General features: G+C 35.6%; 1 protein-coding gene across 1 annotated transcript; it reads right to left on the minus strand.

Annotated features, from left to right (window-relative positions):
• Window positions 1-506: 506 nt before the first annotated feature.
• Window positions 507-10,033, minus strand: LOC126783186 (probable sphingolipid transporter spinster homolog 2). The gene is made up of 16 exons (XM_050508606.1): window positions 9,605-10,033; window positions 9,107-9,235; window positions 8,430-8,531; window positions 8,097-8,201; window positions 7,894-7,969; window positions 5,595-5,669; window positions 5,307-5,409; window positions 5,167-5,232; window positions 4,520-4,595; window positions 3,793-3,890; window positions 3,535-3,611; window positions 3,332-3,445; window positions 2,638-2,757; window positions 2,286-2,414; window positions 1,019-1,097; window positions 507-858 (listed from the first exon to the last, which is right to left on the minus strand). Exons 1-16 carry the CDS (start codon window positions 9,712-9,714, stop codon window positions 731-733), a joined length of 1,587 nt encoding a protein of 528 aa, XP_050364563.1. The 5' UTR covers window positions 9,715-10,033; the 3' UTR covers window positions 507-730.
• Between the last annotated feature and the right edge of the window lie 3,603 nt (window positions 10,034-13,636).

Raw genomic sequence — 13,636 nt, forward strand, 5'->3', positions numbered from 1 at the left:
AATCTATTGGTTGGGAACTTGGGATCAAAAACCTTAAAATGGAACTGTGATCTCTTCGTTTTGTCACTCCCTTGAGAATAACAGATTTGTAATATTTGTTTTGGCAAAAAAGGATTAAAGGTTTAGTTCTATTTTAGACTGTTCAACTACCTCGAAAAAGAAGTGGATTTGTTTCCGGTGATAAAATAAAAGAGTTGATTATCAACATTCAGATCTGAAGGTTGCAGGTTTGGAAATGAATGATCATTTGGATAAAACTATGAAATCCTTTGATTAGTAAAGTTATATGTACCTGAATGATCCCAATCAGATACGAAAGCAAAATGGATCGGAGTAGAAGCAAAATGTGTACTCCTTTTCACAGGTCCAGTTGAAATTTGCAGAAAGAATCTCATGTGATTTTTATTAGGCTAATTACAGTTCCATTGTTTAGGCAAGAGTGATTTAGTGCAAATGAATATCTGAAAATTTTCCAGCCCTTCGCAGTGGCCATTTTTTCTCGAAACCTAATTCTTAGCAACCAAAACTCCAAAAGCACACAATTATGTGTACTTGTGGAAAAGCATTACATACTATAGAAACTTTTTCCTTCTCTACAGAGAAAAATGTTCGAAAATGTTGATTATGATTTCATACAAACCTCTGCTATAAAATAGATATTAAGAAAGCCCTCGGAAAACAAGAGAGAATTGTAATAGGGGGACCATATTTACATGAATTAAATGACCTACTACACAGCAGATTCAGTTGTTTCAGTCTTCTTCTCTTCAAGCGATGGCATTTCAGTTGTTATCTCATCATCGCTTTCTTCATCATCACTTTCTTCTTCGCATTTATCCACACTGTCCATGAAAATTCCTGCAATATGGTAAATACAGAGACTTCAAAGGTGATATCAACATGGAAAGGTCCAAAAAATAGTCAACTTTATTGAACTCCGAGAAGCTGATCATCATAGTCCTCTTGTGGACTCAGAAAGAAAGCAATATAACAGTTTAACTGAAAAAAAAAAAGTTACCTGCAAACCATATGCCTGCTGCTGGAACTAAAATGGATGTTAGAATAAGAGCAGTTGACCTCCAATTCTTTAAGTGATCCTGCATAGTCCAAACCATATCTAAGCAACTAAAAACACACCTTAATAGAATGTAAAAGTCATGATTGCATTCATTGTACATTTCTTTGCAAGGCAGGTGAATTTTCTTACACAAATTTTACCATTCATCGTCAGGGGTGTTGGGGCAGTGAAGAATACATTTTAGATATTACTGTTGCCCCCTCAAAAAAAAAAAAAGACATCTCATTTGACTTCAGGGACAAAAGTCAATGTAGAACACTTTGAAGTATAGTGACTCATAGAAATACACTCATAGAAAGTATAGTGACTCATGATGGAGCATTTATAACACACTTCTCTTATGTCAACTGGAATTTGAACTAAATACCAGCTTCGCCAATTGTAAGGCATGGACAACAACAATTTATATTCAATTTTTTAATGAATACCAGCTTCACCAATTGTAAGGCATGAACGGCAATAAATTATAGGGTAAATTCCTCCTATGGTACTTGATGTTTGGCTACTTGGACAATTTGGTACCTGATGTATGAAAGCGGACAATTTGGTACCTAAAGTTATCAATTTTAGGCCATTTTGGTACCTCTATCAATTTTGACCATATTTTCAGGGTTATTTCCGTCATTCTAGTCCTAAATTCATCAAATTCACATTTTTCTTCCTATAATTGCCTCTCTTTAGAGATAATTAAATTGATATATCTACTACACTTAGCATATACTTCGCATATATCGAAAATAAATTTTTTTTCTTAATATACTTATTGTATCCTAATTATTTTCTGCAAAGGAAATAAATTGCCTTTATGCAATTGTAATTTTTATCAAAATATTTTTTTAATTACTTATAATTAAAATTAATTTAGATTGATAGCTACATTATGAAAACTTATATGCGTAAATCATCACAGATACTAAGTGGATGAGTTATCAAATTTTTAGTGATAACTTAGAGGCAATTTGGAGGTATTATAAAAAAATGAAGTAAAGTTGAGATAAGATGACGAAAATAACCCTGAAAATATGGTCAAAATTGACATAAGTACCAAAATGACCTAAATTTGAGAACTTTAGGTACCAAATTGTCCGCTTTCATACATCAGGTACCAAATTGTCCAAGTAGCCAAACATCAGGTACCATAGAAGGAATTTACCCTAAATTATATTCAAATTTGTAAAAGCTTGATAATGAAAATAGTAATGCAAACCTGGACAACTCCAACAACAGGTGAGGAAGGCACATCCCCAAATATGTGGATTGCAACAGTAGATATGGCCATAGATAGTGGCCTCAAACTAGGTTTAACACAATGGAGAATAATATAATTTACAGGACCCTGCGAACAGAAATATGGAAATTGCAAGTAAGTATTCCATAGATGCCTTTTCCAGCTAAGGAGAGTATTAATGGCAACTAGCTATTTTGTGTTTAAACTGTAAATAATAATAATAATAATAATAATAATAATAATAATAATAATCTGAAATGCATGCACTAGCAAGATAGGTGAATCAACAAAGCCCACCAAATAGTGGACAATTATATGATTAGATTTGTACCTGAGTTGCAAAGAGAAGTAGTTGCCCAGCTGCAAAAAGAGCTAGGAAACCATACATGTTCTTGAAGCAAAAGGCACCAAGGCATAATATTGCCCCAAGTAGAGTTGCTGTTGAAAGAAGCTGCAATAAGGTAGAAATATAGTATTTAGAGAGGCAAAAGGTGAACCGAAAAAATTATACAGCAAATAGAGTGAAGTTAATGACTAAAAGAAAATAATGCTCGACAGTGTCTACAGTCTACTAGATTGACATGAGAGAAAAGCTTCAAAATCTAAGATCCACATCCCAACTTCCTGATTAAAGCCCCACTGCTAATCTTTTTTAAGAAGTGGTTAACAGGAAAGGCACCAAAGATCATTTTACCTGCTAAAATGCAATCGCATGTCAACTTCACTTAATGATATCCTAGTGCAAAATCTGTGAAACTCTAAGGCTTCTGATGAGTTATTAAAAATATGGAGTTTATTTTCACTCCTCAAGATTGTATCGCATCTCTAAACGGAATTTCCAGAAGGGCTATGAATGTTTATAGACTATTAGATGACATCAAACATAAGCAAAAAGAATGCCAATTAACAAAATCCAAACGTGAAAGATGAAGTAGCTCATTATTGCGCAAAGAGGAAAAGAAATAATGCCTAGAGCTTGGATAACATTTCTAGATCCTTCCTAATAAAAGTACAAGAATATCTACCTTGAAAGCATTGGTGATAGTATTAGACATGAAATCCAGAAGAACACCGCCTGCTAGTGTTCCTACTATTCCGCACACAATTGTCATACCTCCAAAAATCATATCTGCATTAGTCTGCCGAACACCATGAAAAATAAACCATGATTATAAAAACAGGGAAGTTTTACAGTGAAAAAGTTATTGTATGAAATGCAATTTCTTACCATATGATATATATTATAACCAGCCTTAGGCCCCCAATATGAGTATGAACCAATTACAAAGGTGTATGCTACGTAACCTAAGAATCGATAGTTCAGGAGAAAATTATTAGCAGCAAAGATCACTAAATTATTATCATATATTCTCAAATAAAAATAAAAAAAGGAAGAAAGCTAGTTTACAGAGAGACCACAATGAACCACAGCACATACAAAAGATGATCGGTAGAGCAAAAGGTGGAGAAAGAAAAGTTACTGTACCAAGAACATCAATTATATAAACCCTGTCGACCAAAAGCTCCTTCATGTCTTTCATAAACCTTGAAAGATGATTTTTTATCCTTGTAGAAAGTTTTGGCCTGCCATAAATTAATAAGCTCATCAATTGCATCTATGGTAGGTACCAAAAAACTTTCCAAGATGCTGTCATGTTAGCACTAAAAACAATAAGTAAATAAATATTTATGATTGCAGTAACTACCAGAGAATTAGAAAGGGAACTAATCAAAACAAAGTGCAACATGGAGGAAGAACGATATCATGGAATGAGGTTGTAAGACAACAACAGTTTTGCCTGTTTTGTAACTTTTGTTTGTATTGTGAAGAGATAGGAGTCTCATGGTTTTTCTCTAGAGTCTTAGTTCTGTCTTTTGGTTATGAGTTATTTAAACATAAAGGTAAGGAAAAAATAAAATAAGAACTTTCTTATCACGAAGACTAAAGGCGTCTCCTAAACAGATACAAACCACGATACAGTGACAGAGGCATCACCATCGGAAACAAAAGCCTATATCCTTTTCCAACCGTCTTGCATGCAATTAGGCGTCACAAACAAGTTATTAAATCAGTTTATTCCGGCTCCTTCGGAAAAATTGCTTCTATAACATTTGGGTCCTGCACTCATGTTTGCCCACTCATTTTACATACTTTGCTTCTACTTTCTTTAAAATTTTCTGCATATAAAAAAGCTTAAGGATGGATAACTCACTTTGGATGTTTCTGTATGGTAGAATTTGTTACATCTTCCTTCATCGAAACTGCCCTATCCTTGGGGTTCAAAGCACCTGAATTCATAGATTGGGTTTCAAAACAAAATTAGCAACAGCCTAAGTCTTATTAATCTAAATAAATCTAACCAACAGATCAGAAAGATTCACTGTCCTGCTAAGAATAGGAGCTACAAAAAGGTAGTCAACAGTTTTTGGTGAACGAATCAAACATAAAATTAAAAAAAAAAAAACATGTTTTCCACCCTTCCAGTCAGACAAGTTTATCTGCTAAATAATTTTGTTGTTCTAATAGCACTGTCCAAGAACTTGAGAATAGCATATTTCATTGCTTTCCATATCATAGTACTAGAGTTTAGTCCGCCAAAACCTTAGGAATGTGAAAAATTTTGATTATCAAGAAATATTCTTCCATAAAAAAACATAATGATAGCATTGAGCTCTATCATGGAGAACTTTTACCAATTCAAAATCATAAAGTGTCAAGAATGAATGAAATATGTCATAAAAATAAAACATCTCAATTGCTTCATATATAACAAAGTTTCTTGGAGAAATTCTTATCAATTTTAAGCTCTTCAGTTACGCTAAATTGTGTTATGTGCAGACAAATCACCAGTGTTAGTACCTTGAACTTCTGAGACAGCCGTCTCCTGCACAATCAATGCTTCAGTAAATTCATCATTCTTAAAACCTGTAAGAAAAAATTGGTTAGTTATGCCGGCCAAAAAGTTGCTAATTACAATGAATCAATGCATAGAAGTACACCTTTCATCCGCAGAGGCTTCATAACAAATCCTAGAATAGCAAATGGTAGCATCAGAATTGCCTCTCCCCAAAATGCAACACGCCAACCGATATAAGATCCCACCTAATTAAGATAACAGACAATCATAAACTAATCAGAGTCCAAAAAAAGTGATATAGTTAGAAACAATGCAGAAACTTTATACATAGCAAGTACAATTGTACAGGAATATTTTCAAATATGCATGATTTCCTGATCTAACAATTATTCGTTCATAAATCATGAAGCAATACGGTATATAAACTTACCAAGCCTCCATATACATAACCAAGAGCATATCCAGATGGTATGCACATGTAAAAAGTTGAAAGCCATATAGTTCTCTGAGATAAAAAGACATGATCAGTTGACAAAAAAATGCAGTAAGAATAATGAAGACAGAAACAAAAAGGCAATTACGTTATCAATATTTTTAAGAGAACATACATGATAAGAGGAGAGGCATGGCAGGTCGTAAAGAAAAGCTACACCTATTATCATATCCAAACGCTAATAATAATTCAGAAAAAGCATACAATTGATCAACTGAACCCAAGATGACTGCAACAATTAGCAATACAACATCTAATCTAATCCAAATATGTGCTACTATATACTTCTAATGGAATTAAGCATCATCGCATATGCCAATAAGATACTATAAGACCATCAAGTTGAGAATATATATATAGGAGGATTTTCAGGTGCGGACGTCTGTACCTTACGTAAGGTACGGATTCGTCGATTCTGGCGATGGCATGCCGCAACAGCGGGGCGGACCACGACAGCTGCACTCCCCACCTCCCGGCAGTCCCGTCTATGCCGGTCGGAGATCCATCGGCAACCCACGGCGGCCGAAATCGCGAAATGGCAGGAATCTGCCCAAAAACTTGATTTTTGCAGATTTCAGCCGTCGTGGGTCGCCGATGGATCTCCGACCGGTACATACGGGACCGCCGGGAGGTGGGGAGTGCAGCTGTCGTGGTCCGCCCCACCATTGTGGCCTGCTGTCACCGGAATCGGCGAATACGTAAATCCTATTATATATATATATATATATATATATATATATATATATATATATATATACAGGGAGGTTACAGAGTGGACGTCCGCACACTCCCTTAAAGTGCGGACGTTTCCGACTCCGGCGACGGCGAGGCGCGGCGAAGGGGCACAGCTGCAATACCCACTACGGGGCGACTCCGTCTGTGCCGGTCGGAGCTCCATCGGAAACCCATGGCGGCCGAAAATCAATTTCTGGGTTTATTCTGGCGACTATGCGATTCCGGCCGCCGTGGTGAGTCCAGCTGAGCTGCTCCACCCCGCTGCTGAGCCTCGCCGTCGCCAGAAAAGGGACGTTGGTATATAAACCATGCACAAGCAGCCGATTATATCCAAAAGCGAATAATAGTTCAGAAAAAGCCACGGTCGTATTAACCCAAAATGATTGCAACCATTAGCACTACAACTACTAATGAATTTAGATATCTTTCACAATAAACTTATAACGGAATCAAGAGTCATTGTGTATGCCATAGTAACCCAAATAAATAGAAGTTGAGAACTTGCTCAAAAATTGTGTGAGATCTTAACAAGATTGTAAATTTCTAGCTAGTGATGAACATATTCTCTTTCCAGAGATGAAACCGATGCACCTGTTTTATTTTTCCAGACAAAGGTTATTCCTGCTTCAATGGGAAAACAAAATGATTACTGGTGCATAACAATACATGGAACTGAATAAGCTAAAAGTCAATCATAAACCCTCCATATTTATAGGCTGAAAGGGCAACTGAGGTTGAAGAATCTTACAGATTGCTATTTTAAATAGCTCACCTATACTCCATCAGTCCATCCGCACCTCATTTAAAACAACTAATAATTACAGTACCAACTGAAAGAATGGAAACCGCCCGTTACCCTCTGTCTAAGATGTATATGTAACCCTGTCTCCAAAGCCCCTCCACTATTCAGAAGCAATGAGGAGCTCAACGCTAAGGAGAAACCAGTCAAACTACTAGTAGACGAAAAGCCCAACAAGAAAAAAAAAAACACCATCACAAGAGACTACAAACACAACAGGTTCTCAGCTTAGCAAAATGGTATTAGAAAAATTCACGTGAAAATGACAAGGTCAAGCATTGTCTGATTTATTGGTGCTGATTTGAAACTTATAACTGAGATTGTTCTGTTCAGAATATCTGTAGCATATTACTGATGGGATCCTATATTAGTTTTCATAATATCTTTTCCCACCACCTTTGTTACTGAATGAGAACCTAATATGCTGCAGAATTTTAAGGCCCATGTATCGCGTTCTAAAAACAAAAGATATAAAGTTTAGCAAATCAAGCCAATCCCAACAAAATTGACAAAACGTGTTATGATCAGAGAGGTATCTTGGCAACAAAATTGAGAAGTTCTTAATCTTAAAGCATATACTCACTGCCTTAGTATCATCGTCTTTTCAACAGAAATGATGGCCAAAATATTACACTGTAATCACCTCAGGTTATAAAAAAAATGCAAAACCATGGGTATTTACAGAAACAGAAGATCCAATACCTGAGCTGCTGGAGCATTATCATCAATGAACGGAGCTGCAAGACTGATAAATGAAGCCTCACCAACACCAACTAGCCTTTAAAGAACAGAACTTGGATCAATTCATGCAGCACCAACCAATATAGCATACATATACCCAACATCAACAAAATACAGCTAGGCCAGGGGTATATTAAGAACACATGAAGAATCAAGTCACTTACATGCGGCAGATGAAGAGAGACAAGAAGCTGAATGAAAAACCACAACCAGTTACAGCAAAAGTCCAAACTGACAATCCAACTCCAATGAGCCTAAATGGATTTACGCTGAAAAATTTGATAATACATACATGAGAATTCAAAATATAAATATGGCTTCTCTAGTTGGTGACACACATTGATATGGATCTAGTAAGCTCCCAATCTTTGGAAAAAATAATTTCATGCATGTTTTCAGATGAATTAGTAATACTCTAATACTTCTATGCAATAATTGAGATCTTAATTCAATATTATGCACCATCATGGCAGTTCAATGCAACAGGTCACGGTTACCTCTTTGCCAGTCCTGCAAAGACTGGAGATGCCACCAAAAGTCCAACCATAAAAGCTGACGATAGACATCCAACTGCAAAATTACTCAGTTCAAAATGCCCCCTACAATGAACAGAAATTAAGAAGAAAAATAAGCTCTCTGATGAAAATCCTTTACAGCAAGTAGACTGGTTAAAAATGGCAAAAGGAATCGTATTTAGCATGTGTAAGAAGCATACAAGAAACACCAGAAGCATGAAGATCAAAAAAGCTAGGGCATAGAATATAAAAGGACACACACTTTCCTCTATTTCTTTTTCCTTCAAACAACTCTCTAAACTAACTTAAGCAGTACCACACGCAGAATCAAACTACAAGTCTATAACTATGTCTGCAATGTGCAAAACTTTAACAAATCCTATTTATCAGAGAACAATTCCAGTTACTACTTCAGTCAGGTGCTACTAGAAAGTAGATGATCTTTATCATATGGAGACAAGATTGGTTTTTTTTTTAATTTCTCGGTTAAAAAACATTTGTTTCTTAGCTCTCAAGGAACTTCCGGTATGTTTCAAAAATGACGGCATTTAAAAGACATTGTGGCAACCAACAGGAAAATTCAGCACAATTAAACAAACGTCAAGACACCCAGGATGTGAAAAGCCAAGGAAGGAAGGGAAGCAGGAAGTGACTCTTACTGTATGCCGGTAGCAGGTTTGCATATACCGTCCTTACATACTTCAAGGTTTCCATTCACACCGTTGCTTGATATTGCTCCTCGGTCCACATAATTTATCAAGTTAATCACACAGAATATGGAAAGTAACCTGCAATGACAAGGTGGGCAACACACATTCATTACAAACCCAAGACATCAAGATATTAATGGCTCCAAAAGTCACTCACAATCATTGGATAACCTTCACATGATACTCAACTCACCCCAATCTCAAAACTTTAATGGATTAACTAAACTTACTACCCAAAACTCCATAGCACCTTGCCTAATTACTAATGCACCATCCCATAAAAGTGTCTTAAAGGTATAAAAACAATACATTGATTCATCATTTCAAATTTTCAATTGTGCAGAAAGTCCCCTCCTTTCTGAAACCCATCAAACTAAAACAAACAAGCAAAGAAAACCCAGAAACAAAATTGAAAACTTGGTACAAAAATGAATACAGAAAGATGACCTTCTGGGGGTGAACCAGGAAGGACGCTTTGGTTTCCTTCTCCTCAATGAGGTTGAGCCAATGGAGACGACTGACCTTGATCTTTCATGTTGAGGATTGGCCATAGACATATACCTGGAGGCCAATGTCTAATTTTCCAATGAAGAATCAAAATCCCTTTATATATATTTTATCCCCAAGTCACTGTGACTTGGGTCTAAAATTTGGACACCCAAAATCTCTGTCTCTCTCTGTGTGTTCTTGGAATGTGATGATTTAAGGGTCTGCGTCCTCGTTTGTTTTCTTTTTCAACTTTTATAAGACCAAACAGGAACAGAACAAGAACAAGTGCTGACCATCGAAATAAAGACAGAACAAGTGTCGTCCTAAGTTTTCGGCAAAAATAAGGAGTGGGGAAGGATGGATCCAGCTTTGGATTCAGCTTTAACTAAAATAACAAATATTGGTTCGGTATCAATCATTCGAGTTTGATTCAGCTTTTGGGGCTTGTGCTTCTCTGTGTGTTGGTGCATTGATTAATCTGTGAATCTCCTTTGTTTCGTTATGACCCGTGACTGCTTATGAAATGGGGCTCGTCTTCGGACCCGAAAATAAACTTGTTTTTATTTTTTTGGTTTTGGTTTTGAATCTTTGATGATGACGAATGGAACCGTCTATTATGAGCCCACTCTCCGAGCGCCTAGCCGTTAGTTCTCAGATGTTATCTGAGAGCGCAGGAACAATGATTTGCGTTAAATAATTTACGGTTTGTGATGTAATTGAGTCTCTCACGTGCAGGCCTTCTTTTAGTATTCGAAACCCTAAGACTTTTCATTCGCCTCCTTCCATAAATGAAAAACCAACTTGTTCCCAATTAGAAAGATGGGTTATGATAGGAAGGCAAAGAAATCTGTAGGCATCATTGTGGGAAGGAATCTCTGCTGCAGCCATACGCAAAACTCTCGAGCAACCCATTGGAGGTGATTCGTTGAATTGTTTTTTTCACCGTGAAGAGAGATATGGAGGAAGAAACGTGATTCCGATATTTTCCGTCCAAATAAAGAAGGAAAGAGATGCAGTTCTGAAACCTCATACAAAAGTGAGGGGGGATCGGGCAGCACCAAGTAAATGATTGTTTTGAAAATCAGCTTCGGCCTTAGTCGAGATTTGTTGTTGAGTTGTCCTTAATCTTATTTATGCTTCTGTCATTACAAGTGTTAATCAGGGTTGTGTAACAATTGAAAATATATTATGGAAAATGAGTTGTAGCAGGCAAATTATTGTAAATGCTTCCTCCTCTTCTCAACCATTAGAATTGTTACATATAGACTTCATGAGACCATCTGCTACTGTAAGTATGGCAGGTAAGGAATATATCTTTGTTATAGTTGATGATTATTCTCGTTTACTTAGGTTGATTTTCTATAGGATAAGAGTGATATTTTTGATTCTTTCGGAAAAAAAATGAGTAAACAACTTGTAGTGGAAAAACAACAAGATAATTTACAAATTACTAGAATTAGATTTGACAATGGAACTGAATTTAAAAATTTCAAAGTTTCTAAATTGTCGAGATTACAGTGTGTTTCATAAGTTTTTAGCACCCATAACCCCTCAGCAGAATGTAATAGCTTAACATAAAAACAAATCCTTATTGGACATGGCAAGGGTAATGTTACATTCATCTGGTTTAAGTGAGAATTTATGGGCTGAAGCAGTAAATATTGTATGCTATGTTGGAAATAGAGTTCTTCTTCATTCAGGTACAAAGAATACTCCATATGAACTATGGAAAGGTAAGCAACGCGATGTAAGTTATTTTCATGTTTTTGGAAATCCTTGCTATATATTAAAAGATCGTGAACATCTTGCTAAATTTGCTCCAAGATCAGATGTAGGTATTTTCTTGGTTATTCTCTTGACAGTCGTGCCTATAGAGTGTATAATAAAGAAACTAGAACTGTCATGGATTCCATAACTGTTTTTGTTGATGATAATTTTGATGAGTCTAATTTATCTGATGCAAATTTAACTAGCTCAAAAGATAAGAATGTACAATCATAGGAAGAAGCCACGAAAGTAGACAAAAATCTACAACCAGCAACAAAATATCGAACTGGATTCAAGCTGGTTAGGAAAGATCATTCATCCACTGATATTATTGGTGATACTGGAGAAGGCATGCACACAAGAGAGAGAATTATTGAGATTATATCATCCAAAGAAGATGACTCTGGATTCTCCAACACAGAGATTGTGGAAATAAACAAAGCTCTAGTAAGTTTTATTAAAGAAAAAGTTAAAGAAATTAACAAACTAAAATGTTTTGGTTTTGTTTCTTTGATTGAACCTAAAAATATCAACGAGGCTCTTCTAGATGATGATTGGATCAATGCAATACAAGAAGAACTCAACCAATTTGAAAAGAATTTGGTATGGATTCTTGTTCCTCGTCCTAAAAATACTAATATTGTTGGTACTAAGTGGATTTTCAGGAATAAAATGGATGAACATGGCACAATTACGAGGAATAAAGCTAGACTAGTTGCTCAAGGATATTCTCAGGTTGAATGCTTGGATTTTGATGAAATCTTTGCTCTTGTAACCCGACTTGAATCCATCAGGCTTTTGCTAGCCATTGCGTGTCACCGTAAGTTTAAGCTACTTCAAATGGATGTAAAAACTGCTTTTTTAAATGGTGAAGTACATGAGGAAGTGTTTGTTGAACAACCTCCAGGATTCAAAGATATTCACCATCTTGATTATGTTTGGAAACTTAAAAAGATTTTTTATGGTCTAAAACAAGCTCCTCATTCCTAGTATGATAAACTATCTACTTATCTTATATCACAAGGATATTTTTGTTGTACTGTAGACAAAACCCTGTTTGTTAAACATGTTGGAAGTCATCTCATGGTTGCACAAATATATGTTGATGATATTGTTTTTGGGTCTACTTCTGATGCTCTAGTAAAAGAATTCACTAAAGTTATGACTAATGAGTTTGAAATGAGCATGTGTGGTGAACTCACTTACTTTCTTGGCTTGTAAATTAAACAGAATCAAAATGGTATTTTTCTATCCCAATCTAAATAAGCTGAAAATCTTATTAAGAAATATGATATGACTGGGAAGAAATTTGTTAGTACACCTATGAGTACCACTACAAAGTTATGTCATGATCTTGATGGTAAGTATCTTGACCAAACTAAATATCGTAGTATGATTGGTAGTTTTTTTACCTTACTGCTAGTCGCCCTGACATATCTTATAGTGTGAGTGTTTGTGTCAGATTTCAGGCTAACCCAAAAGAATTATTCGTTATATTTCTGGAAATATAACATGTGGGGTATTTTATACGTATGAAACTAATGTTGAAATTGCAGGTTATTCTTATGCGGATTGGGGAGGTAATCTGCAAGATCGAAAAAGTACTAGTGGTGGTTGTTTCTTCGTGGGTAAGAATTTAGTTGCATGGCATAATAAGAAATAAAATTGCACTTCATTGTCCACAACAGAAGCTGAATATGTTTTTGTAGGTAGTTGTTGTACTCAAATGCTTTGGATGAAAAATATGCTTAAGTATTATTGTATTCTGCAAGGAAAACTTGTGATATTCTGTGATAATACAAGTGCTATTAATATTTCCAAGAATCTTGTTCAGCATACTATAGCTAAACACATTGATATACGGTACTATTTCATTCGTGAACTTGTTGACAAGAATATTCTAGCATTAGAATTTGTTTCTACAAATTATCAATGGGCAGACTTGTTTATCAAACCACTAAATACATAACGTTTTCTGACATTACGTAATGCCATTGGCAGTTGCTCTCAATATTGACAAATAACATACTTTGTGGGTACATTTGTCAAGGTAACTTTCCTTTGTCCTCGATCTTATCTTACTATGGATGAGTTATTGTAATTGACCTATTTGTTCTTTGGTTCTTTTGATATTGTTGCTTTGGACCACACATCATGTGTTCTCAATGCCATTCATTGTTATCAGCCATTATGTTTAGTTCTCACATACACATACTTCGTAGT

This window comes from Argentina anserina, chromosome 2, assembly GCF_933775445.1.
Source record: "Argentina anserina chromosome 2, drPotAnse1.1, whole genome shotgun sequence".
Taxonomy (NCBI): domain Eukaryota; kingdom Viridiplantae; phylum Streptophyta; class Magnoliopsida; order Rosales; family Rosaceae; genus Argentina; species Argentina anserina.

What these genes read in the sequence shown, in the direction of transcription:
- LOC126783186 (XM_050508606.1), bottom strand. Translation starts at nt 9,714, where the DNA reads ATGTCTATGGCCAATCCTCAACATGAAAGATCAAGGTCAGTCGTCTCC. An exon ending in AAACCTGCTACCGGCATACA is followed by an intron (nt 8,532 to 9,106) that starts GTAAGAGTCACT and finishes TGTTCATTGTAG; the next exon opens with GGGGCATTTTGAACTGAGTA. An exon ending in TTTGCAGGACTGGCAAAGAG is followed by an intron (nt 8,202 to 8,429) that starts GTAACCGTGACC and finishes CAAATTTTTCAG; the next exon opens with CGTAAATCCATTTAGGCTCA.